Here is a 27,556-nt window from a genome sequence, read left to right on the forward strand (position 1 = left end):
GTAAGGGAAAGAGAAAGAAAGAATAATAACGTATATGTGTAATTTATGTACACACACACACACACATTGAAGATGCATTTATTAAGGACCTAATGTAGGAAAGAAACTTCCCTAACTACCAGAGATACATAGGTTTCAAGAATGTAGATGCTTCATGAAATTCTGAAAAAGAGTATAGTCCTTGTCCCCAGGATAATCATCTAGTGAGAGAAGTCACTATTGGAGAGATAGGACTGTGAAGATACTCAGGTAGTGAGGGAGAAGTAACACAGTACTATGGTACCAAGATTTCTAACTTAAATAAATGAATCACTTTGGAAAAGGAATAATTCTAGTACATTCAATCTAAAAAAAAGCTATAGCAAGAATTTTTTAACAGGCATAAAATTACACTTTTGGGGACATAATAGATTATAGAACATTCTATGAGGATAACAAATAGTTCAAAAATAATACTTATAAAAAGAATAGTGATAATACTTATTGAATGCTTTCTGTATATCGGGCATTGTTCAAAGTGCTTTCCTTTTGTTAACTTATTTAATCCTCAAAAGACAGTGACATAGGACTACTAAATTTTATAAATGAAAAAACTGAAATGCAGGGAGGTTAAATAACTTGTCCATAGTCATACACACAGGTCTCAAATTAAAGAACAAGATGGCAGCTGGACATTAGGGGTTTGGCCATTAACATGTAGGTAGAAAGGCTATTTTTAATGATTTAGGAAGTGACTTGAAAATATAAAGATAAATGCAAATACTAATTTTTCTCTCCTACTCACATAAGAGACTATAGTAATTATTACATCACTTTACAATAATGAAATCTTCTCAACTGGTCCCCTCAGAATTTGATGATACATGAATATATATGAATTTGATGATATATGCTCTATGTCTCCAACTTGCTTAACCACTTTTTGTGTGAATTTGTATGCAACTTCCTCTTTCTCTGATGCACTAATCCTAACATGTATGTATCACTTTCTCTCCTTTATATACTGACGGGTTTCTACTATCTTAAAAAAGAACAATAAAATGAGAAGGCAAATACCAGTTTAACCTAGTCATAAGCATGTTTGCATTACTGACCATGTGAGATCTTTTCTGAAAGATTTAAACTATTCTGATTGTAATAAAGAAAAAATATTTTACTTTATTTTTTTTTTTTTTAGATTTTGTTTATTTATTTGACAGAGAGAGAGCACAAGCACAAGCAGGGGGAGTGGCAGGCAGAGGGAGAGGGAGAAGCAGGCCCCCTGATGAGCAGAGTGCCAGATGTGGGGCTCAATCCCAGGACTCTGGGAACATGACTTGAGCTGAAGACAGATGTTTAACCGACTGAGCCATCCAGGTGCCCCAAGAACCAGTATTTTCAACATTCGTTTTCTTCCATGAAATATACCTGTATTAAACATATTTTAAAAAGCTTTATTGGATTTCTAATTTTAAGAAACTGTAGAAGTCTAGCCTTAACAAAATTACTGCTTTTAATTCATTTGGAAAGTAATACATATTAATTATAGAAAAATTAGAAAATAAAGACAGGTGGATAGAAGAAAGGTTAAGTCACTCATAATCTTGCCTTTAAGAAACACCTCTTAGGAAGTTGAGAAGCAACGTGGGGGGCTGGGGCAGGTAAGAAAAGAATAAATAAAACAAGACGGAATTGGGAGGGAGACAAAAGAGACTCTTAATCTCACAAAACAAACTGAGGGTGGGGGGGGAGGGGGTAGGGAGAGGGTGGGGGAGTTATGGACATTGGGGAAGGAATGTGCTATGGTGAGTGCTGTGAAGTGTGTAAACCTGATGATTCACAGACCTGTACGCTTGGGGCTAATAATACAGTATATGTTAATAAAAAAATAAAAAATTTAAAAAAAAAAGAAACAGCTTTTAGAAGCATTAACATTTTGATGGGTAGCTTTCCAGCTTTTTCTATGCATAGATATATTTTTTCTTTAAAATGGAATTGTAATGTACATGTAATACTCCATAATGAACATTTTTGTATGTAATCAACTATCCTTTCACAGTCTCATTTCCCTGAATGAATATAATTTAATTATCTCTATAATGTGTTTACCCAATTATTGTTGGACCTTTAGGATGCACTTGGTTGTTCACTGTCACATACGCTATTGCAGTTAATAACCTTGTAACTACATCTTTTCAAACACACCATGATTGCTTAAACTCCTGGAAGTAAAATTTCTTGGATAAAGCATATATATTATTAAAGCTTTTGAGATACGCTGTCAAATTGCCCTACAGAGAGGCCATACCAATTTAGTTTCTATAGACAATAAGTGAAATTGCCTGCTTCCCCTCTTGCCAACTAAGTATTAAAAGTGTGAAGGGCACCTGGGTGGCTCAGTTGGTTAAGCAACTGCCTTTGGCCCAGGTCATGATCTTGGAGTCCCAGAATCGAGTTCCACATCAGGCTCCCTGCTCAGCAGGGACTCTGCTTCTCCCTACCCCCTCCTCTCTTTCATGTTCTCTCTCTCTCAAATAAATAAATGAAATCTTTAAAAAAATTAAGTATTAAAAGTGTGGCCAGTTCTGTAAGTAAAAAATTATATCCTATTTTTTTTTCTTTTGTTGTTTTAATTTGCATGTATCTGATTACTGGTGCCACTGAGCTTTTAAAAATGTTTATTAGCCATTAGTCTTTTTAAATGGAATGTTATATTTTGAAGTTAAATATATGAAATATGTTAATAGAAACATATTAAAATATATTTCATATTTAAAACTGATTTTTAGTTTTAGGTTGTGTACCAGTGAGAAAACTCAATTTTTCTGAGTTACATCTTGATATAATTTTAAACATCTTTAAACATTTTTTCCTTGAATGGATTTTAGGTCTAAAAAGTCCAGTAGCTAATTATTATTGGTCTCTTATGATACCTTCATTTTTTGGCTTTTAAATATAATGTCATACGCATTCCTATAGCTAAGTCTTTTCTTTGTACTTAAACATGATTGTGTCCTTAATGAAGCAAATTTCTACAAACAAAACTGCTGATTTAAAGAGACTGTAAAGTTCCATATGTTGTCAAATTGCCCTTAGACATTCTGTCCCATACATTCTGCCTTTCCCCCACTCCTTTTAGGGATAAAATCATTTTGCAATGAAAGACCAGCCCTTTGGCCTGTGCATGACATCCCATCCTCCCAACAGTTGTCCTCTTCCATTAATTTTCCCTCTTTTGTAGATCTTCCCACAGATCGCCGCATACAGTCATGTTGTTATTTTCCCTGTGTTAAAAACAAACAGAGAAACTTTCCCCATAGTCATTTCAAGCTACTTTTCAGTCACCTCTCCTTTATTATAAAATTGTCCCCAGCTTTCTTTTTTTTAATTTTTTGCCTCCAATATCCCTTGCACTGTTCAAACTGAGCTTTAATACTTACCGTGAAAGTGCTCTCGTTGAAGTCAGCAGTGATGTTTCATTGCTAAATCCAGTGGTTAATCATTTCCTCTTCTGTCTTGACCTCCTAGCAGTTTGATAAACAGGATTGCTCTCTTCAGCACTTCTCTGGTTTCCCTCCTGTGGGCTCCTCCTTACTCCCAGTCCCCATTCCTCCTCATCTCCCCAACCTCTAAATGTCAGACTATTTCAGAGATCATTCCCAGATCATCTTTTCTATGTGTAGTCACTCTGTTAAGTAGTATCTAGTTTCATGGCTCTAAATATTATCTTTATGCTACTCTTTCCCAAATTTATACTTCTACCTGGAACACTGCCCTAAAGTCTAGACTCCTACATCTAGCTGCCAACTCACCATCTTCACTTGGATGTGTGATAAGCGCCTCGAATGAACATGTACAAAATTGAACTCCTAATTTCTTTCCTCCCAAGTGTTCTTCCTTTAGCCTTTTCCATTCCAAGAATAGTTGTTCTGTCATTCTGGCAGCTTGTGCTCAAAACTTTGGTATCATCATTGAATTTTCCCTGCCATAATCCACATAGGATCCATCAGCAAACCCTTTGGCACCATCACTACTACCTCCTTAAATTCTATTAGGACCCATTATTTCTTCTTTGTTTATCTTTGTTAAAAATAAATGCTTAATTGCTAGAAGTAAAAGAATAAAGAAGGTGATTATAGTTCTTACTCTCTTTTCAACAATTATAGATAATAAAGCATTAGATTTTTGATAAAGGAAACTATTTTTCTTTTTATATTACTGATATTTCTTTCATTGCCTCCATAAAAATTTTTAAAAGATTTTGTTCTTTAAAATATAGGAATGTTTCTGAAATTCTTTTTTTTTTCTGATATTAAGCTTTTTAAAAAAAACATTTTATTTTATTTTTTCCGTGTTCCAAGATTCATTGTTTATGCACCACACCTGGTACTCCATGCAATTATTAACTATGATTTTTCCACCAAAATGTGCATAATTTCTGTGTCTTTTAGAATAAGAGATACTTTCATGAGTATCAACTTTTCATTGTGCACAGAATAAAAGACTTAACATAACATATAGACCATTTGTGACCTGGCATCAGTACACCTTCTTAGCTATATTATTTGTCTACCATCCAGTTAGCTTTTTAAGACAGCTATAGGATTATTGGTCATTGAAATCTTAAGAGACAATGTAATATTGTTTTTAAACTTTATAATGTAAAAAAGAAAGTTTTTCTCAGTTTCTCTTACTAAAGTGACCTTGAACAAACCACTAATCTCTTATTTTTATTATCTTCCCTTGTTGGATGAATCTGTTAAATAGTAGAGCAATAATTAATGGGGATATCATCAGGATTAATGAGATAATGTTTATGAAGTGTCTATATAGTTCCTTGGAGTCATTGTAGAGAACTTTTCATTTTCTTTCTTGTCCTTACAAGGAACTCATTATCAGTCTTCCCTTTCTACTCTTAGAAGTTTTTTAAAAATTACTAATTTAATGTCATTGGTACTCATATACTCATTCTGATTTTCTACTATTGATTTAATTTTGGTAAATTATGTTTTATTAAAGTTTAAAAACATATATATCATGATATTCAGTGAGTTCTTTAAATATTTTTTCATTTCTAGGTATGTTACCTTTTGCTTTTTGTGCTCCTAGATCTTTTTTTCCTTGATTTTTAAAATTATTTTTGCCAAAGATTTGTCAATATTATAGTTTTTTCCAGTTTTTTAAAAAAGAATTTATTTATTTGAGAGATAAAGAGTGAACGAGAGAGACAGCATGAGCAGGGTAGAGGGGCAGAGGGAGAAGAAGAAGTAACATCCATCTTATCCTATAGACACAAAAATAAAAGAAAATGGAAAAAATCTCTCCTTATGATGAAAACTCTGGGATTTTTTTCTCTTAACAACTTTTCTATATTCATACAGCATTGTTAGCTCTAGTCATCATGTTGTATATTACATCCTTAGTACTTATTTATCTTATAACTGGAAGTTTGGACCTTCTGACCACCTTGTTCCAGTTCCCCTCCCCTTTCTCCATTTCCTCTTTCCCTCTGCCCTCTCTGTCTTTGGTAATCTCAAATCTAATCTCTTTTTCTACTAGTTTTATTGGGAGGGGGTGTATTTTAGATTCTACATGTGAATGAAATCATATAGTTGTCTTTCTCTGATGTTATTTCACTTATTAGTACAATGCCTTCAAGTTCCATCCATGTTGTTGCAAATGGTGGGATTTCATATTCTGTTATATACATATACCCCATCTTTCTCTATCCATTCATCCACTGATGGACACTTCAATTGTTTCCATTCTCGTCTGTCATACATGGTGTCACTTGTAGGGTGCAGATATCTTTTCAAGGTAATGTTTTGTTTTCTTTGGATGTATTCCCGGAAGTGGAATTTCTGGATCATACAGTAGTTCTGTTTTTAAGTTTTGGAGGAAACTCTATACTGTTTTCCATAGTCGCTGTATCAAATTTACAATCCCACCAACAGTGCACAAGGGCTCCCTTTTCTCCACATCCACACTAGCATTAGCTATATTTTGTCTTTCTGATGATAGCCATCCTAATGTGTGTGAGGTGGTATCTCATTGTAGTTTTGATAACTCATTTCCCTAATGACCAATGATGTTGACCATATTTTCATGTACCTGTGAGCTTTTCACCTATCTTCTGTGGAGAAATGTCTGTTCAGGTCTTTAGTCCATTTGTAATAGATTATTTGTCTTTTTACTGTTGAGTTTCTACTTTGATATTGACTCCTTATTGTTTATGATTTGCAAATATTATCTCCCAGACAGTGGGTTGCCTTTTCATTTTGTGGTGGTTTCTTTCACTATACAGAAGCCTTTCAGTCTGATGTAGGCCTGTTTGTTATTTTTGCTTTTGCTTTTATTTACCTTTGTGTTTGGTCTCAAATCCAAAATGTTGTCTGGATTGATACCAGGGAGATTACTTTCTGTCTTCTTCTAGGAGTTTTACCGTTTCAGGTTTACATTCAAGTCTTTAATCTATTTTGTTGAGTCAATTTTTGTGTATGGTATAAATAGGAATCCAGCTTTATTTTTTCACATGAGGTTGATCAGTTTTTTTCAGCTCCACTTATTAATGGTACTATTCTTTAATAGTTGTATATTTTTGGCTCCTTTGTCATAAATTAATTGACCAAATATGCTTGGGTTCATTTCTGGACTCCATTTGGTTCCATTGATTTGTGTGTCTGCATTTATGCCATTATCATTCTGTTTCGATAACTTGATTTGTAGTGTATTTTGAAATCAATAAGTGCAATGCCCCCCACTCTATTCTTTCTCAAGATTGCTTTGGCTGTTTAGTAGATGTGGTTCTGAACAGATTTTATGATTGTTCTAGGTCTATGAAAAATGCCATTGAATTTTGATAGGTATTGCATTGAATCTTAGGTTGCTTTGGGCAGTATGGTCATTTTAACAATAATAAATTTTTTCAATTTACGAGCAGAGAATGTTTTGAAGTTTATTTGTGCCTTTCTCGGTTTCTTTCATCACTGTCTTATAGTTCTCAGTGTAGAAATATTTTACCTCCTTTTTTCCATCTATTCTGCGATATTTTATTCTTTTTGATGTAATTATAATGGAATTGTTTTCTTAATTTTTCTTATAGTTTGTCATTAGTGTGTAGAAATACAGCTTATTTTGTATATTGATTTTGTACTCTGCATCTTGACTAAACTCATTTATTCTAACAGTTTATTGTTGGTGTCTTTAAGGTGTTTAAGATGATATAACATCATATCATCTGCAAACAGTTTTACTTCTTCCTTTCCAATTCAGATGCCTTTTATTTATTTTTCTTGCCTGATTGTTCTGGCTAGGATTTCCAATTATGCTAAATAATAGTGGTGACAGTAGGTATCCTTGTCTTCTTCCTGATCTTAGAGGAAAGGCTTTCAGTTTTTTACTATTAAATTTTGATATTAGCTGTGGCTGGTCGGATATGGCCTTTAGTATGTTGAAATATGTTCTGTCTATACCCATTTTATAGAGAATTTTTATGATTTTTTTCTTCCTCATTATTTAAATTTGCTTCTTTTCTTAAAAGTATATGAGGCTAATTTTGGAGAACAGTGTGGAGATTCCTCAAGAAATTAAAAATAGAGCTTCCCTATGATCCTGCAATTGCACTACTGGGTATCTACCCCAAAGATACAGACGTAGTGAAAAGAAGGGCCATCTGTACCCCAATGTTTATAGCAGCAATAGCCACGGTCGCCAAACTGTGGAAAGAACCAAGATGCCCTTCAACAGACAAATGGATAAGGAAGATGTGGTCCATATACACTATGGAGTATTATGCCTCCATCAGAAAGGATGAATATCTAACTTTTGTAACAACATGGATGGGACTGGAAGAGATTATGCTGAGTGAAATCAGTCAAGCAGAGAGAGTCAATTATCATATGGTTTCACTTATTTGTGGAGCATAACAAATAACATGGAGGACATGGGGAGATGGAGAGGAGAAGGAAGTTGAGGGAAATTGGAAGGGGAGGTGAACCATGAGAGACTATGGATTCTGAAAAACAACCTGAGGGTTTTGAAGGGGCGAGGGTGGGAGTTTGGGGGAGCCAGGTGGTGGGTATTAGGGAGGGCACGTATTGCATGGAGCACTGGGTGTGGTGCAAAAACAATGAATACTGTTACGCTGAAAAGAAATTAAAAAAACTTTTTTTAAGAAAAAGTATATAAGGCTATAGATATCCCTTAAAGTGCTACTTTAGTTGTATCTTATAAGTTTGATAAGTTGTTTTTTATTTTAGTTGTTTTAACTAAAATTTTCCAATTTTTTGACCAAAGAACATTTGAAATATAAATTTTAATTTTCAGGGCTTTTGTTAGAGTTGTGATGGGCAATATGGTCCACATAAAATTTGTTTTTTGAAATTTGTTTAAAAATGGCCTAGAATTGGTCAGTATTCTAATGATTGTGTCCTATATTCATTAGCTTATGCTTATTAATGGCTGTTCTGATATGTATATCCATTCTTATAAGGATTCTTTCCTTATATCCTTATATCTTTTACTTATATCCTTTCTTATAAGCTTCATCTCTTTGAGTTGATGAATTAAATTCTTTCATTGTTATATCTGATTTTTCAATTTTTTTTCAGATGGTACCTTGAATTTTTGCTTTCTGGTTTTTGAATCCTAACTTAAAAGATGCATCTAAGTTTTGAATTCTTAGATTTTCCTGAAATAATGAATTTTTTTGTCAGTATGTAATAGCTGTAAATACACAGTAATTTTTTTTTCCTTAAAGCCCATTTTGTGTGATGTAAATAGAGTCCCAACAATTTTCTTTAGGTTAGCATTTTTTAGTATATATTTTTTTAACCATATTTCATCTAACCTGCATGACTTCCATTGTAAATGCATCTCAGTTTAGAGACATTAATACGTGAGAAAATATTTTGACAGCAGATGAGATGTCATCAGTTGTGAGCTGTATCCTGATTTCAGTTATGTTAATATATAAAAAATGTACAACAGGAATTTATGAAATAGAATGCTTTTCAGCCTTTTTGTGTCCTTTTTTTTTTAAGTATATCTTTTTGAAGTAGTATTTAACTGGAATTTTTTATTTCCAGTGTAGTTAACATATAGTGTTAGGTTAGTTTCAGGTGTACAGTATAGTGATTCAGCAGCTCCATATATTACTCAGTGCTCATCAAGATATCTTTAACTGGAATTTAGAAAATCTAGTCTAAAAGGCTTTATCTTCTTTTTTTAATTTAAATTCAGTTTAGTTAACATATAATGTATTATTAGTTTCAAGGGTAGAATTTAGTGATTCATCAGTTGCATATAACACCCAGTGCTCATTAAACTGGGGTTACTAGAACATTTACTGATACATTTGTATTGATATCTACCATTGTATTCTTTGCCTTAATTTTTTTTTAAGATTTATTTACTTATTTTAGAGAGAGAGTATGGGGTTAGGGACAGAAGAAGAGAGAGGGAGAGAATCTTGAGCAGACTTCCTGCTGAGTATGTAGCCCAATGTGGGGCTTGAGCCCATGACCAGGAGATCATGACCTGAGCCTACAACAACAGTCAGATACTTAACTGACTGAGCCACTAGGCGCCTCATACTCTTTGCTTTCTATTCTACATTTTTTCATTTCTTTTTCTATTTCTCCTTTTTGTATTGATTTTTCTTCTCCTCCTATTGTATTTCTCTACTAGTTTACAAGTCACATACTATACTTTTCTTCTTGTTTTGGTACTCCATTAATTTTAATATGCATACTTAAAAGTTAACAGAGTCTAAAGTTAATATCTTTACTACCTATCCATATAAATGAGGACTTTGCATTGTTGTAACCTTAGTCATTTTATTCTTGACATGTGCTATTACTGTCCAGAATTCTAACTCTCTCATTGATGTATTTAAAATTCCACAAAGCAGGCATCACTATTACTGTTTCATGCTCTCAATATTTGTTTAGGCTTACCCATAAGCTTAAAATTTTCTTTGCTCACTGTTTTTTCTTGGATGATTTCCTTTTTCTTTGAGTATGATCATTAATTCTTTTAGGAGAATTTCTTGGTACAGCTCTCGGGTTTTAGTTTTCTCAGTATGTGCATTTAGACTGCCCTCTTTCTGGGAAGATAATATTGCTGGATACATTAGTCTAGCATAGCAGTTGTTTTTTTCTTACTATTTTGAAATAATTGTAATTTCTTCTTATCTTTTATTAACTCCCTCTCTCAACCGTATCTGCCTGTTATTTCACCGATTTAATTTCTAATGTCAAATATTATTTTTTTAGAAGTTTTTTGGTCTGTTTTTCAGAGCTGGAGGTTTACCATCAGCCACTGCTTTATTTTCTCTAGTCCACTAAAAGCCATGGCTATGAGAGGCAACTTTCTTTTGGTATGTGTTTGTTTACTGGTTTGTTTCCTAGATCCTGGCTGAGCATGTCTCATTGGAGGTAGGACTTTTCCTTATGCAGAGGTCTCTTGTTCATATTTGCAACATACTTGGTCCCTGGACTCCAGAGCCCAGCAGGTATAAACACAGACTTCAGAAAATGAAATATGTATCTTTCTTTGATGCTTATGATATTTTCCACCATTAGATCTCTGTAAACCTATGAAATTATGATTTCTGAACTGGATTTGCTTTGAGCCATATTTTTTTATGTGCTTTCTCTTTCTTTAGTTTTAATTTTAATTGTTCTGTTTTCATACATATCTTGTAGACAACTTACTGTTGGTCCTTATCTTTTTTTTAATGTTTATTTATTTAGTTTGGAAAAGAAGAGAGAGAAGCTCAAAAAGACTACGCACTGATCACAGAGCTCAGCGCAGGGCTTGACCCCATGACACATGAGATCATGACCTGAGCCAAAATCACGAGTTGGACGTTTAACCAAAAGAGCCACCCAGGCACTCTAGTCCTTATTTGTCTTAATTAAACTTAAACATTTGGCTCTTGCTGTAAGGTTTAACCCATTAAAGATTTTTATAACTTACTTTGTATTAGGGATTATTCTGCCATCTTATTTTTTGTTTTAAATTTACTATTTACTGGGGCGCCTGGGTGGCTCAGTGGGTTAAGCCTCTGCCTTCGGCTCAGGTCATGATTTCAGTGTCCTGGGATCAAGCCCCACATCAGGCTCTCTGCTTGGTGGGGAGCCTGCTTCCTCCTCTCTGTGCCTGCCTCTCTGCCTACTTGTGATCTCTGTCTGTCAAATAAATAAATAAAATCTTAAAAAAAAAATTTCTATTTACTGTATTTTCTTATTTTGTGTCTCCATTTGATAGGTCAGGGAGGCTTTTTTAAATATTTTGAATATGGTATTTTTTCTTATGTTAATAGTATTTATGGTATTTTTATATGGTATTTATATGGTATTTTTTCTTATGTTAATATCATTGCTTATATTTTTAAATGTGTTTTTCCCTGTTTTTCTTTAGTATAATACCTCTTCTTTCTTCTAAACCAGATATCCATTTTAGTGCAGTTCTTCATTTAGTTTCTTCTTTTTTTTTTAACCTTATTCTGCCCTCCTCTACCAAATGGATGTCTTTAGGAATTTCAGATATGGATTGTAGAGTGTTTTCTCTGCTTTACCTCTGCTTCTCCTTCTTCCTTCAATGGAAAATGCTTGGGAGTGACCAGTTTTTCTGAATCTCTTATTATCTCCTCTTTGCTAAAGTTGAACTGACCTTGAACTGCCCTATTACACCTCACTGACATTAGGCTGGTTGTGCTGTTTGTCTGCACAGCATTGGATACTGGACAGGCAGTAATCTACTTGAGACAGTGAAAAAACTCATCTAAAAAGTTCTTTCCAACACGTCTAGGTTTTCTGGTTTTCTTCTCTGGAAATCTTTTCTTTCTTCTCAGAACATTCTCACAGTTCTTATGTTAAATTCTTTAGATTTACAAACTTCGGATCAACTTCTATAGCATCTTGAGACTTAACTCCATGAGAGGAAGTCAGCAGTCTATACTAGATTATCATTTTTTTTTTCAGAAAGCTAAAAGGTCTTTATAATATCATTAATATAATTGTATATGGAGTGCTAAATATTTTGGAGTTGGCTCACTGGTAACTTACAAAATAGAGAAGTATTTCTTAATGGAGTGAAACATATTAACTTTAGTTTTAAAATTTTAATATTCCCAGTTCTGACAGCATCAGCAGTGACGAGGAAGAGCTGAGGACTTTGGGAAGCAGTGGTAGTGAAAGCAGCACTCCAGAGAATGTCGGGCCTCCTTTCATCATGGATGAGAATAGTTGGTTCAACAAGTGTAAGAGAGTTAAACAAAAGTATCAGCTAACCCTGGAACAGAAGGTATTTATCAGTTGCCAAAAGTCATTGATTTGATTCTCATTTTTGCCTTTGGACTGTCACTTCCAAAATATCTTTTAACTGAATATAAGTGTTGACCCATTGCTACTTCCTTTCTGTACTGGAATTGTCCTTGTCTTGATGAAAAATCATGCAGAGTTTTAAAAGAGGCTTCTGTTTGTTCAACTTTTTCTAATTTTATGTTTTAATATAAAAATTAGCCATTTAGGAGCACATGGTTGGGTCAGTTGGTTAAGCATCCAACTCTTGATTTCAACTGAGGTCACGATCTCAGAATTGTGGAATTGAGCCCCATGTTGGTCTCCACGCTGGGCATGGATCCTGCTCAATTCCTCTCTCTCCCTGTCTCTCTCTGCCCCTCCCACCCTCTAAAAAATTATAAGTTAAATTTTAAAAATAAGCCATTTATTCTTCTGTATACCATTTCATTTATAGGTTCTGAGATTTTAACATTTATTAGGAGGGTTAATGTAAAGCAGACAAATATGAAAAAAAAAAAGAATTCTATAACAATATCATTCAAGATAGACCTTAAGGCAAAAGCAATATTAAGGCTAAAGAAATACATTGCTCTTGAGAAAAGAAACAGTTCACCAGGAATGTGAACATGGTGGAGATGAATAGAATGTTGGTGAAGGTGGTCAAAATGTATAAATTTCCAGTTTACCCACTGCAGGCAAACATCTTATTGAACTTCAGGGAAGGGCTTTAAAGGATGGAGAACATATGTTAAATTTTTGTATTCAATTAAAATGATTATTTTTTTATTATTTCATCATTAATACTTAGAGATTATTTCATTGAAATATGGAAAGAATAGCATTTAACCTACTCAGTATTGATCTTCAAGATATACATTAGAATTTTGTGGTAGCTTTATCTTGTTGGTACTGTATTTTCAGGGTTATCTTGAAGAACTCTTACGACTTCGAGAGAACCAGCTGTCTGAGTCTGTATCCCAGAATAAAATACTACTTCAAAGGATTGAAGATTCTGATCTGGCTCATAAATTGGAAAAGGAACAATTAGAATATATAATTGTGGAGCTTCAAGATCAGCTGTAAGTGAGATCCTTTTGGGAAAATATTGGCAGTATGTAAACATAAGAAAATGTCATGTTTTGACATAGGATTCAAACTCTGAGAAGTCAAATTACCTGCTATTAAGTTCTTTTTCCCTTACTCTTTTTAAAAAGTTTACTCTTCCTTTTTTTTTGTCATAAAAGTAATTTATGCTCATGGCAGAAGTATTACAAAATATAGGAAGAAAATAAAAACTATCCTCAGGTGTGTGCTACCCAGAGTTAACTCCTATAATTTGATATGTATTCTTTCAAATGCATATACATAATTTTAAATTATTTATTTAGTTATACTGTTTAATTCAAAGATGGGATATAAAACCAGTACCACTCAAAGTACAATAATTATGCAGTGTTTGTTCCCATGTGTGCCAGAGTATCACTAAGCACAGTTTAGTATAGCTTTTTTCCATAACAGTAGTTTTTAGGCTTTTTGGATTTGGGTTTTGTTTTTTTCCTGAAGAAAGGTATGTATTGGTATAAGCTCCTTAATTTGACACTATTCAAAGCACTTGTACTAATCATACCATTCCATCAAACTTGATTTTATCAAATAATTGTTTATGGTGAAAATCTTCTCGCATTAATATTTATTTAATCTGAAAAGATGATTTTAAAAGTTTTTATTTTGAAATAAGTTCAAAATTTCAGAGAAGTTGCAAGGATAGTACGAAGAATAAGCCCTTTCTTAGATTTACCAAATTTTAGCACTTGGCCACTTTTGCTCATAATTCTCTCCCTCTTGCATACATCACAACTCTTTATCACATAATGCATCAGTTGTGTCTTTCCTGAGAACCAAGGTATTCTCTTACATAACCATAGATCATCTATCAAATTCAGAAATTTAAATCAGTGTGATACTTTCATCTTATCCATAACTCATTCCAGTTTCATCAGTTGTCCAAATAATATCTCTTACTGCAGCTTTGGTTTTTCTGGTACAGGACCCAGTCCAGAATCATGTTTTTCATTTGGTTATTCATTTCTTTAGTCTCATTTCTTCAGTCACATTTAACTTACAACAGTTTCTCAGTCTTTGTCTTGTATGAAATTGATATTTCTGAAGAATACAAGCTAGTGATTTTATAGAATGTAAATTCAATTTATAGAATGTAAATTCAAATTTCAATTTGAGTTGTTTGCTTTTTCTCATGATTAGAATGAGTTTATCCATTTGTGGTTGGAATATAAGTAGGGTGTCTGTAAGTGTTGGGGATATGATATCCAGAGGTCCATGGAATCTGTTGGTCTTTTTTACTAATATTAATTTTAATCATTTGTTTAATGTGTTTTTCTCTTGGTACAGTTATTATGTTTCCTTTTTTAATTATCATATAATTTCCGGGGAGATCTTTTGAGACCTAGTAAACATGAAAGATGATTTTTTTAAGTAAAAATCTTTTATTAACTAACATAAAATTTCAGTGTTTTCTAGGAATTTGTGTCTTGGAAAAAAGAATTATGTTCACATATTATTTTTTTCTAATATTTTACTGAGAGTTTGTCCTGTGGAATATCACTCATTGAGAGACATATTAATACCTTCCATAACTCTTTGCTTCTGTAAGCAGGGAGAAAAATATCCAGATCTGAACAATGGAGATTTCTAGTTATTTCTTTACAGCTTGAAAAGTTGAAGATTATTTAATTTTTCCTTTGCAATTGATGCTGATAGTTTGTCTCAATGTTTTTAACTTAAAAATAATTGTGAAATTGGAAAATAAAATGTGTCACATTTACTGTACTTTTGATAATGTAAAGGAAGAGACTCAAACTTTTTAGTTTGAAAAAAGAATCTGAGTTATAGTTTTATTACACTTATATAGTAGAAAAGTGTCGTTGATACTTACAATTTTTTAATGCCTTTAAGGATATTTTAAATAAATATTACCAGAGCAAAAATTAAATACTGAAAGTAAAGTCACCAATCAGAATTAGGCTATTTTCTTGAGTTTAGGGTCAAAGATGTACTTTCACATAACATGGCTATATACTCTTAGCCAGGTAAATTGGTATCTTACAAGGTCCTTTGTACAAAAAACAACTTACAAGGATACTAAACAGAAGAGTAAGATACCTTCCTCTGAGAATCTTCTCAATTCACTACATTAACTGAATCATCTGTAAGGTACAGAATAAATACTGTAGACATATTTGTGGCTTTGGGAGAAAGTGGACATTTTTTCCCCTTCTTTTCTTGCTGAAATTTTTTGTCAACATTTAGGAAGGCCTGCAATGAAATGTGAGCACTGGAATTCTTTTTGTTAATCCTGAGAAAACCGTAGTGGCCCTGAGAAGATTAAAATTTTAAACGTGTAAAGGAAAAGGTCAGGAGAAGAGTATTAAGTGGATTACAAAGCATGTAATATTTGCTTTCACATTATGTTAATCATCTTTTCCTAGTTGATTTAAATCCTTTGTCACTTGGCTTATTCTTTTTATATATTTCTCAATGCTTAGATGTATTTTTGAGTAACTGTTAAAGTATGCTTTAATTTGTCTTTGAATACTCCTAAAATGTGAACATCTGATAGTTTTGGGTAGAGTACAGGTGAGCATGGTGCACTAGAGGAGCATTCTAAAGCTTTCTTACAGATATGGACTGTGTTCAGACACTGGCTTTGTATTTGCCTATTATTATGAGCTCAGTCTTTAATAATACCTTAGAGCCTCTGTCTCTTTATCTGTATGCTGGAAATAAAACTTACCTTATAGATTACTATGAGTATTAAATGCTATCATGTAAAATACAGTTAGAACAAAGGAAACATTCAAAGATTATTCCTCTCTTTTGGTCTATAAAAACCTTAAAATATCCTTATTAAATACATGTAGATAAATGGTAAATTTAAAATATTTTACTTTATTATGCCCAAATGCTGCAGCTCAAACAAATGAATTTGACTTTGATTTTATTATCCCCAAATTTCAAAATATATATTTGTTTTTCAGAACCACTTTCCAAATGGCATGTGGATTAATATTTATAATTACGGTATAGATTTGCATATATTGGGAGGAAGATATACATGGCTACTTACTACTTTACTGGTACCACTTTTAACTATAATTCTTTTCTTCATCAATTACTGATGGAATACTAATTGGATTATTTTGGATTATTAGTCTTTGACTAAGGTGTATTTGGGTGATTAAATTTATGTTGGTGGAATTTTAAAGTGTCAAAAAATTTTAAATCTCCAAATAATGATTAAGAATAATGCCATTATTTCATTGAGAAATACAGCATCACTCTAGGTTTTTATTTTCATAGTTTTATTGAAATCTGTGGCATATTTTTATTTTATTTAGGTAAGTTTTAATTCAATTTTGCTTGCATGTTAAACTTCATCCAATAAAATAAATACAAGCAAGCTTAATGTATTAGTTACACTTTGAATCAATGTATGGAAAGTCTTTCATAAGATTATGAAATGTATTGTTTATGGTCTTATAAAAACTTACTGTCATATTATTTATGCTATCTGGTGGGAAACCTTTTCATTTTTGAGGTTAGTTTTATTCAGTAAACATTTATTTAAATGTATAATTCTGTGCTTGAGAGTGCCAAGAATAGAAAAAATAAGAAGGATATAGTCTGTCTTCACAAAGAGCTCCTAAGTTAAAGAAGTGGACAGATGGACATTATTGGTCACATTGTGAATTGAAGAGAATCATACATGGAAGGAAAGGTTTGTGCTCATCCACAGGCTTAGATCTTTGTAAAATGCTAATTTCAAATCTCAGGACTACAGAGGCTCAGAATAGTGAGTAAAATCTAAATACCTTTGTCATGATTAATACCATTAAAATTTGTAAAAAGGCGTTTTTGCTGTTTGGCTCATGTAGTTTTCCTATTTATGGTGTGAAAAGCTATAGGAATAGTAATGTCCAATAAGGCTCCCTCGTGAAGGAACATATAACAGAAGTAAAGAACCACACATTATTAAAATTAGTGCATTGTTATAGTTGAACAGCCATGTTTGTGTAGTTCCTTGTGGGTAGTGATGGTGTGATCTGTCAGCCTGCAAACCAGAAGTCAGTGATGCTGTAGCATCCTGCTTCACAAGGTTTAGAGCGAGTGGCATAGATCCTAACAAGAGTGCAGTGATGTCATCCTGGCCCAGTTAATAGTGAACAAATTATGGTAGTTCCTGATCGTGTATATTTTTGGCAGGTAACAATTATTACTAAGAGTTAACATCATGATAATACATAGTGCATACTCTGTTATCCATGTAAAGACAGAAAAATCAAAAAAATGCATCCGGAAGAGAAAAAAGCCAGATACCAGATAATTAGGTCAAACTACACTGTATTGTACTTTCTTGAGTGATAATGAGAAATTACATATTACACCAAGAAATTACAGATTTGATATGGGTGTCATTTCATTGCCTTTAGTTATGATGTTTGATTAAAACTGCTGGCATATTCTTCAGTAGAGCATATGTCAGTATATTTGGGCAAGGGGCGTACCAACAGTTGGAACTGCAAGACAGTGTTTCACAGAGAAGTGACTCAGACTAGAAAAGAGGCTCAATTTTGGCATCCTTATTTGGTAAATGTTTTATACTGAGTACATAAAGAAAGGAAGCCTCCTTAAAGTACAATTTGTAAATAACACACATATTATTAATACATAAATACCATTGTTTTGTTCACTTATTTCCACCCTTTAGCATGGAGTTGACCTTTATAAAAAATAAAATTAGCATTTAAATTCTAATGCTATTATTATGTTTTAAACTTTTTGTTAAAGAATTTTCAAGTGTATAGAGATTCGTATAATAAAGCCATAATTACCATCACCTAGATTGAATAGTTAGTTGCCAAGCGTTTGTCACATTTGTTTTAACTTTTCATTTTCCTTTTCTTTTTTTGCTGAACTATTTTGAAGCAAATCCTGTTCTTTCTTTCCTACATACTTCTTTGCTCATCTCTAAGAAAGTGGACATTTTCTCACGTAATCTTATAATCATACCTGGTAAAATTAGAGACATTCTTTTTATCATTTAAAGGCTCATCTGTAACAAATTTCCCTAATTCTCTAAAAAAAAAAAAAAAAAAAGGCCCAACCTTTTTGTAGTTGCATTTTTGGATTAAGAAACAAAATCATACATGACATATAATTATGTCTCTGAAGACTTTAGTTTCTCCCATTCATACTTGTCCTGTTATCTGTTTGCAGACTTTTCCTATAGAATGTCCAGCATTAGTTCTTTGAGGTTTCTTTCTTTGTTCTTCTCTACCGGTGCTGTCCAGGATGTTAGCCATTTTGTGCATGTGGCTGGTGAGCACTTGAAATGTGAGTTGTGTGAATTGAAATGTGCTGTAAGTATAACATCCACATGAGACAGCATGAAATAAAGAATTTAAAGTATCTTGTTAGGAACTATTTATATTGGCTACATATTGAAATGGTAATGTTTTAGATATATTGGGCTAAATAAGTACATTATTAAAATTCATTCCTTTTACTGTGGCTACTAGAAAGTTTTAAATTATATATGCCACTCTTCTTATATTTCCCTTGGACAGCACTGGTTTGTATCCTCCCTACTCACAGGGGACTGACTGCTTTAGTGTCATCGGGGAGCAGATTCTTGGTGCCCTCCCTAGACCCGCCAAATGGGAATCTGTTGTTAACAAGATCCTCAGGGGTATAACTGACACATTAAAGTTCAAGAATCACTGTTCTGTGCTGTATATCCTGTAAAGTATATCCTCTTAACTCTGGATTAGTGGGTTTTCCACTCTGGTTGGTTATTAGAAGCACTCAGGGAGCTTCTTAAAAATATTTTTTGCAAAAAATAAGAATGCCTGACTGAGCTCACCTTGAGGGATGTTAATTTAATTGGTCAAAGCTGGGGCTCAGGAAAGTGTAAAAGGCTGCTTACATGTTCTGTTGCGTAGTCAGGGTTGAGAACCAGTATCCTAAGAGGCTGGTTAAATAGGAGTTTAACTTTTTTGAGAAGAGTATTTTGTAGGTGGTCCTGTCCACATCATAACCAAGCACGCTGGTTGTCCCTCTTCTAAAGACTGTAACATTGAACAGTGGATTCAGGTGGTGACAACTATGTTTTTCCTTTGTAAAAGTTTTTATCAGCCTTTCATCTAATGGCTTGAACCAAGAATGAGCACGAACATTATCTGGAGCTGTTGATTAAGTGGGATTTGTAAAATGGTGATTCCTAATTCTTTTCCCTCCATGTACATTGGCTAAAATCTGTACACAAGACCTTTTCCTCACCAGTTAGGATGATAGTATATTATAGGCTAGTATTGGTTGTTGTAGGATATTATATTAGTCCTTACAGGATACCGTTAATTTTCAGAAGAAGATGCTAATGCCCTCCTCAGTTACCAATGAGATGAAGATTTTGTTCTTTGTTTTGCTTTCTTTTATTTTTGAGAGTATGCACTTGCTATATAATCACTTCTGTAGTGTGAACTAACTCATACAGGATTCACAAATAAGGGGATGATGCCAGCAAAGTGAAGAAATCCCCTTGAGCCATAGCTGATTTTTCTTAGGGGTAAATGTTTCTCAGTAAAAAGCACCAACAGAATGCAGAATACACCAACATGGGCAAATACTGCAAAGCACCAGTAGGTGGCATTCTCTTGCCGTATGCATTACTCTTTCATCCTGTGTTCCTCTGGTGCAGGTCAACTTCACCTTGAGGAAGCTCTTTTTGTAGTTTACCTCAGTTTTGTGCATTTTGTCTTTGCCTTCATGGGAAGCCTCAATGTCAGCAGCCTCAATCCTTCCCTCCAGTCTTTTCTGTCACATGGCTTTTACTTTGTTGTTCTTGTTAAATTATTGTAATATTTCTTTACTTAATATGAATTTAACCAATATTCTAAATTTGATTTGGAATTTTATTAATATTGTGACTTTTTCTTTGTGTTCTAGTTAGAAAGTTGAATAGGTTTTGAATTGTTAGCTCCTAATTCTATTCTCCCCTTAAGGCCAATTACTTGCAGTGTGATATTGTAGATCACTATCTTTTATTTTCATGATGATTATAGTTTAAGACTTTTTTGGTATGCCATGTCGCAAATGGCACTGGAGTATATCCTAAGAAGTACAGATATATATATATATATATATATATATATATAGAGAGAGAGAGAGAGAGAGAGAGAGAGAGAGAGACATAGATACATATATAAATGCTAAGTGGAAAATAAAGCAAAGGTTTGTTGCAGTGGGGGTAGGAATTTTGCTACTCACTCTCAGGACTGAATTCATAACAGTGGGCTTCAAATGTGCTGCCTTACCAAATTAAAAATTGCTTTGTATCATTCATCTTTTGGATTGCTCAGGAATGCTTCGAATCACAGATATTAAATCCTAAGTGCCAGGGGTCATATGCCTTATATATCCAGCTGCCAAAAGTATATCCTCATGAGCATCAGCATAGCCTCAGGTAAGTGGGAAAGAAGATAACACTCAAGTTTGGAGACACAGGCCAAAGCCTGAACAAATGAACAAAATAATAGCTTTGAATTGACTAAGCACCACTATCAGAATAGAGATTATGGAATTCTAGATCTTTTGTAAAACTTGTAAGTAGCAGCAGACTTGAGCCTAATCTCTGAAAGGAAAAAGACCAAACTGTGGAAAACTTCTCTCTCTCTCTTTCTCTCTCTCTTTTTTAAAATAATGAATGTTATATTCAGGGCTGAAAAAAACATAGAACCTCATTTTAAAATCCAGTTTCTCTGTATTTACATGGAATCTTAGGAATTTGAGAACAGAACTGGAAGGAATCAGGAACACTAATGTTTAAGGATTAAGTGGAAGAAAGTACCTCCACTGAGACCGAGAAGGAACAGCCAGATACATAAGGAATTTTATTATTATTTTATAGGAGAAAAATAATTTATATTAGATTCACTTAGGAAGCATTAAAAAGTAGCATTGCCTGGACCCCACCATCATAGAATCTCATTTCATTGATCTGAGATGAGACTAGGTATTGGAATTTTTTAAATGCTTCCCCAGTTATTTGAATATATAGTCAGGGTAGAGAACCACTAGACTAGAAGTTTGTTGTGATGTTTAGCAAAGCACAATGATATTTATTATGGTCTTAACAGAATTAAATTGCTTCCCTAGACATGAAAGCTACCTAAATGTTTTATTATTTAAAATAAGAAAGATGCATTGGTATTTAATTTCTAATAGCTTTTTAAATTAAAATTCAGTGAGCCAACATATAGTACATCATTAATTTCAGATATAGAGATTAGTTATTCACCATTTATATATAACACCCAGTGTTCATCGTGTGCCTTCCTTAATGTCCATCACCCAGTTACTCCATCCCCCCACAGATCTCCCCTCCAGCAACCTTGAGTTTCTTTCTGATAGTTAAGAGTCTCTCATGGTTTTTCTCCCTCTCTGATTTCTTCCTGTTCAGTTTTCCCTCCCTTCCCCTATGGTTCTCTGCACTGTTTCTTATATTCCACATATGAGTGAAGCCATATGATAATTGTCTTTCTCTGACTGAATTATTTTGCTCAGCATAATACCCTCCCATTCCATATACATCAATGCATATGGTAAGATTTCATCCTTTTGATGGCTGAATAATATTTCATTGTGCGTTTGTGTATATGTGTACACACACACACACACACACACACACCATATCTTCTTTGTCTATTCATCTGTCAATGGACATCTGGGCTCTTTCCACTTTTGGCTATTGTGGACATGGCTGCTATACACTGTGGTATAGGTGCCCCTTCAGATCACTACATTTGTATCTTTGTGGTAAATACCCAGTAGTGTAATTGCTGGGTTATAGGGTGGCTCTATTTTTAACTTCTTGAGGAACCTCTGTAGTGTTTTCCAGAATGGCTGCATCAAACTCAACACCCAAAAACCAGGTAATCCAGTCTAGAAAAGGGCAGAAGACATGAACAGACATTTCTCCAAAGAAGACATACAGATGTCCAACAGACACATGAAAAAATGCTCAACATCACTTGGCATCAGGGAAATAAAAATCTAATAGTTTTTTTTAAGATTTTATTTATTTATTTAACATAGAGAAAGAGAGTGAGTGCATGCAGGGAGAACAACAGATGGAGGGAGAGGGAGAAGCAGGCTTCCCATTGAGCAAGGAACCTGATGTTGAGCTCAATCCCAGGACCCTGGGATCATGACCTGAGCCAAAGGCAGATGCTTAACTGACTGAGCCACCCAGGTACCCTTCTAACAGTTTTAAAGTATAGTATATTCTGTATTTTCTGTCTCTCCCTGAGGATATTATTTTTCAAAGTTCCTTTTCTTTAAGATTCTGCTTTGTCCTTTGGATTTAAAAAAAAGAATAGGCCACAGCTTATTTTGATAATGATAAAATTTGCTGATTTATAGTTCAATATTTATTTATTCTGCTGACATTTATTGAGCTCTTCTATCCTGGGTTCTTGGCTTGGTGCTAAGAATAAAGAAATAAATATGGTCTAGTTCCTATCCTCATAGTGCTTACAGAGGCCACAGTCATAGAAACAATAAGAACAATAAGATGTCAAAGTGCTATGATAGAGTTATGTATGGGATACAGTGGGAAACAAAGGATTTCATTGTAAAGGAGAATGAACTGGGAAGGGTTTAAGATGGTTATACTAGATGCTTATACTAATTCGTTAAAGTGTTTTTTACATTTGATAGACTACTGTGGGAAAAGATGGGCCTCCCAGGTAGAGAAGACAACAAAAGCAAATTGATTAAAGATTAAATAGCCCAGCAAATATAGGGAGTAGCATGGTGGCTCCTTGTTACTCAAACACAGAGGGTAAGCATGTATGTATGTGGGGCCAGATGAGAAGAGACTTTATATGCCATGCTAGGGAGCTCTGAGGAGTTACCAATATTATATCAGATCAGATTTCCATTTTAGAAAGATAAACCTTTGAAATAATATTTTCTAATGTATAAACACTTGAGTATCTACATTCTCATAGGAATTGTGCTAGATACTGAGAATTTAAATATGAATAAGGGGGCACCTGGGTGGTGCAGTTGGTTGAGCATCTGACTCTTGGTTTCAACTTGGGTCATAATATCAGGGTCATGGGATCAAGCCCCTGTGTGGGACTCCATGCTCAATATGGAGTCTCTTGGGATTCTCTTTCCCTCTCTCTCTCTGCCTCCCACTCTTGCAGCCCCCCCCATCTCTCTCTCTAAAAATAAATAAATAAATATTTTTTAAAGTAAAGCATAAGTCTGAATAAGGTAACTTTGAGGATATCAAAGTTGACTGATAATCTAAATGGTGTGATACGTGTATAGAGATACATATGTATAGGTATAGTAATAAAGGTATGTGCACTTTATGTAAGTAGACCAGGAATAGTGGTCCAGAGAAAGCATCACTAAGATGTTGATGTTTGAATAGGGCTTTTCAGAAGCTCTTTAGATCACCAGGTGAGGGGAAAAAGAGGAAGGTTATTCTGGGTAAAGAGAAGAGCATATATGGAAATATGGGTACAAAACATATGAGGCAGATCAGTATGATAAAATACTAACTGATGTATTAGAAGCAAATAGGTTTTTTGGAAACAATGAAGTATCTTTTACTGGGACTATACATTTTACCTGAGATGGGTCTCTACTAAAAATTAAAATGCTGAAAGAGCAAAGAAGAAAAAAAGACAACCCAAAAAACAGACTCTTAACTATAGAGAACAAACTGATGGTCACCAAAGGGGAGGTGGGTGAGGGAATGGATGAAATAGATGATGGGGATAACAATCCTAATTCAGTTTTGGGAGGTTATATGTTTCTAGGAATTTATCCATTTCTTCTAGGTTGTCCAATTTTTGGCATATAATTTTTCATAATATTCTCTTATAGTTGCTTGTGTTTCTGTGATTTGGTTGTTATTTCTCCTCCTCTTTCATTTCTGATTTTTTATTTGAGGCTTCTCTTTCTTTTTTTGATGTATGTGGCTAAAGGTTTATTATTTGTGTTGGTATTTTCAAAGAACCAGCTCTTGGTTTCATTAAGTTGTTCTATTGTTTTTTATTTATGTTCTAATCTTTATTATTTCCTTCCTTCTCCTGGTTTGGGGTTTTGTTTTTCTTTTTTTTTTTAACTTCTTTAGGTATAAGTTTAGGTTGTTCACTTAAGATTTATCTTGCTCCTCGAGGTAGTTCTATATTGCTATAAATGTCCCTCTTAAAACAGCTTTATCTGTATCTCAAAGATTTTGGAACATTGTATTTTTATTTGTCTCCATGTATTTTTTTATTTTCTCTTCGATTTCTTAGTTGGCCTTTTCATTGTTTAGTAGCATGTTATTTAACTTCCATATATTTAAGTTCTTTACAGATTTTTTTCTTGTGGATTTCTAGTTTCATAGTGCTGTGGTCAGAAAAGATGTGTGTTATGACTTCGTTTTTTTGTTTGTTTGTTTGTTTGTTTTGCTTTTTTTAATTTGTTGAGTCTTGCTTTGTGGGCTAAAATGTGATCTATTCTGGAGAATGTTCCACGTGCACTTGAAAAGAATGTGTATTCTGCTTTTTTAGGATGGAATGTTCTGAATATATCTGTTAGATCCATCTGGTCCAATGTGCCATTCAGAGCCACTGTTTTCTTGTTGATTTTCTTTTTGGATTATCTATCCATCGATGTAATTGGAGTGTTAAAGTTCCCTAGTATTACTATATTGCTACATCTTTTATGTTTGTTATTAGCTGCTTTATGTATTTGGGTGTTCCCATGCTGTGTGCATAAGTATTTACAATTGTTATATCTTTTTGCTGGATTTTTCCCTTTATGTTTATGTAGTATCTTTTTTTTTTTTTTTTTTTTTTTGGTCTCTTGTTACAGTCTTTGTTTTAAAGTCCAATTTAAAAAAAATTTTTTTTTAATTTAACCTCTGTCCTAACCATGGGGCTTGAACTCACAACTCCCAAGAGCTGCATGCTCTTCAGACTGAACCAACATGAGTACTTGTCTGTTTTGTCCAATATAGGTATTGCTACCTCAGCTCTTTTCTTTGATCTTCCATTTGCATGATGTTTTTCCATCCCTTTACTTTCAATCTGCATGTGTCTTTAGCTGTGAAATAAGTCTCTTGTAGACAATATATTGATGGATCTTGCTTTTTAATCCATTCCATCACCCTATTTCTTTTGGTTGGAGCATTTAGTCCAGTTACATTCAAAGTAATTATTGGTAGGTATGTATTTAAATGCCATTTTGTTAATTGTTTTATGGTTGTCTTTGTAGTTCTTCTCTGATCCTTTCTTCTCTTGCTCTCTTCTCCTGGTTTGGTAGCTTTCTTTAGTGATACACTTGAATTCTTTTCTTTGTTTTTTTTTTTTTGTTTTTTTGTTTTTTTACCTATTACCAGTTTTTGGTTTGTGGTTAGCTTTAGGTTTATATATAAAATCTTTGCATATAATAGTCTATATTAAGTTGATGGTCACTTCAATTTGAACCCATTCTAAAAGCACTACATTTTTACTTCCAACCCCCATGTTCTTACATATGGTGTCATACTTTATATCCTTCTATTTCTTGAATTCCTTGACTTATTTTTTGTATACATACTTAATTTTAGTGCTTTTGTGCTTCCTACTTTTCTTGCTCTTTTTAATAGTATTTCCACTCTAAGAATCTCCTTTAACATTATTTATCAGGCTGGTTACATGGTGATGAATTCCCTTAATTGTTGTTTGTGTGGGAAACTCTTCATCTCTTCTTCTATTCTGAATGATAGCCTTGCTGGATAGACTATTTTGAGCAGCACATGTTTCACTTTCAGCACTTTGAATATATCATGCTCCTCTCTTCTGGCCCATGAAGTTTCTGCTGAGAAATCAGCTGATAGCATTATGGAGTTTCCCTTGTATGTAACTATTTTCTTTTCTTTAGCTGCTTTTAAGATTTTCTCTGTATCACTACTTTTTGTCATTTAATTATTATGTGTCTTGGTGTGAACCTCCTTGAATTGATTTCACTGGGGGATCTCTGTGCCTCTTGGTTCTGGGTTTCTGTGTTCTTCCAAGATTTGAGAAGTTTTGAGCTATTCTTTCTTCAAATAAATTTTCTGCCCCCTTCTTTTCTCTTCTGGGACCCTTATAGTGTAGATGTTATTACACTTGATGGTGTCACTGAGTTCCCTTAATCTATTCTTACTGTTTTCTTTTTCTTTAATCTGTTCTGCTTGATTGCTTTCCATTACATTGTCCTCCAGGTCACTGATCCATCCTTCTACTTCCTCTAATTAATTCATTATTCTCTTAGTGAATTTTTAATTTCAGTTATTGAGTTCTTCATCTCTATGTGATTCTTTTTTGTATTTTCTGTCTCTTTGTTGAGGGTCTCACTGAGGTCCTCCACTCTTTTCTCAAGTTCAGTGATTATGTTTATGACCATTATTTTAAATTCTCTATCAGACATATTGATTGTCTCTATTTTGTTAACTCTCTTGCTGTGATTTAGTCCTCTTCTTTCATTTGGAACATATTTCTCTATTTCCTTATTTTTGTCTAACTCTCTATGTCTGTTTATCTGTGTTAGGAAAGTCATGTGAGTCTCCTACTCTTGAAAGTAGTTGCCTTATGAAGAAAAGTTCCTATAGTGCCCTTCAGGGCAATGTCCCCTCTTCACCAGAACCTGGAGCTTCAGCGGCATCAGCTATGTGTGTTGCATGCCCCTTACCATTGTGACTTAGTGCTTTTCCCTTCTATCATCTGCGATGGCACTTTTGCCTGTTTCAGCAGCATTTGGTCCCTTTGTTGTTAGTGGGTCTTTGGACTTGAGTTGGGTCAGACTAGGCATTTGCCAGAACTGTGGTCACACCAAACGACAGGTCACTCTCTCTTTGTTATCCCCTGAGAGACTTTCATTGGTGGGTGGGGCCTGCAGTCAGACTGGGTGTCTGCCCCCAGCCCACCACTGGGACTGCAGAAGAGCTGGCGACAGGTCACTCTCTCTTTGTTATCCCCTGAGAGACTTTCATTGGTGGGCGGGGCCTGCAGTCAGACTGGGTATCTGCCCCCAGCCCACCGCTGGGACTGCAGAAGAACTGGTGCATGGGTGTATTTCCCTTTCATCAGGGCAAGTCTTTTTGGAGTGGTGTTGGACACTGTCGGGCTGCTTGCACAGTGCTAGATTTGTGGTGCCTCTTTGGA

The 27,556-nt window shown here is 34.0% G+C and overlaps 1 protein-coding gene across 5 annotated transcripts in view; it reads left to right on the forward strand.

Annotated features, from left to right (window-relative positions):
* Positions 1-27,556, forward strand: part of RUNDC3B (RUN domain containing 3B) — a 143,568-nt gene that overhangs the window by 89,488 nt on the left and 26,524 nt on the right. For all 5 annotated transcript variants that reach the window (XM_004739654.3, XM_004739658.3, XM_004739655.3 and 2 more), the window contains 2 exons: positions 12,120-12,288; positions 13,209-13,366. In XM_004739654.3, the coding sequence (XP_004739711.1) occupies positions 12,120-12,288; positions 13,209-13,366 (327 nt within the window). The remainder of the gene's footprint in view (positions 1-12,119; positions 12,289-13,208; positions 13,367-27,556) is intronic.

This window comes from Mustela putorius, unplaced genomic scaffold (genome assembly GCF_011764305.1).
Source record: "Mustela putorius furo isolate JIRA1106 unplaced genomic scaffold, ASM1176430v1.1 tig00003845_pilon_pilon_pilon, whole genome shotgun sequence".
Taxonomy (NCBI): Eukaryota; Metazoa; Chordata; class Mammalia; order Carnivora; family Mustelidae; genus Mustela; species Mustela putorius.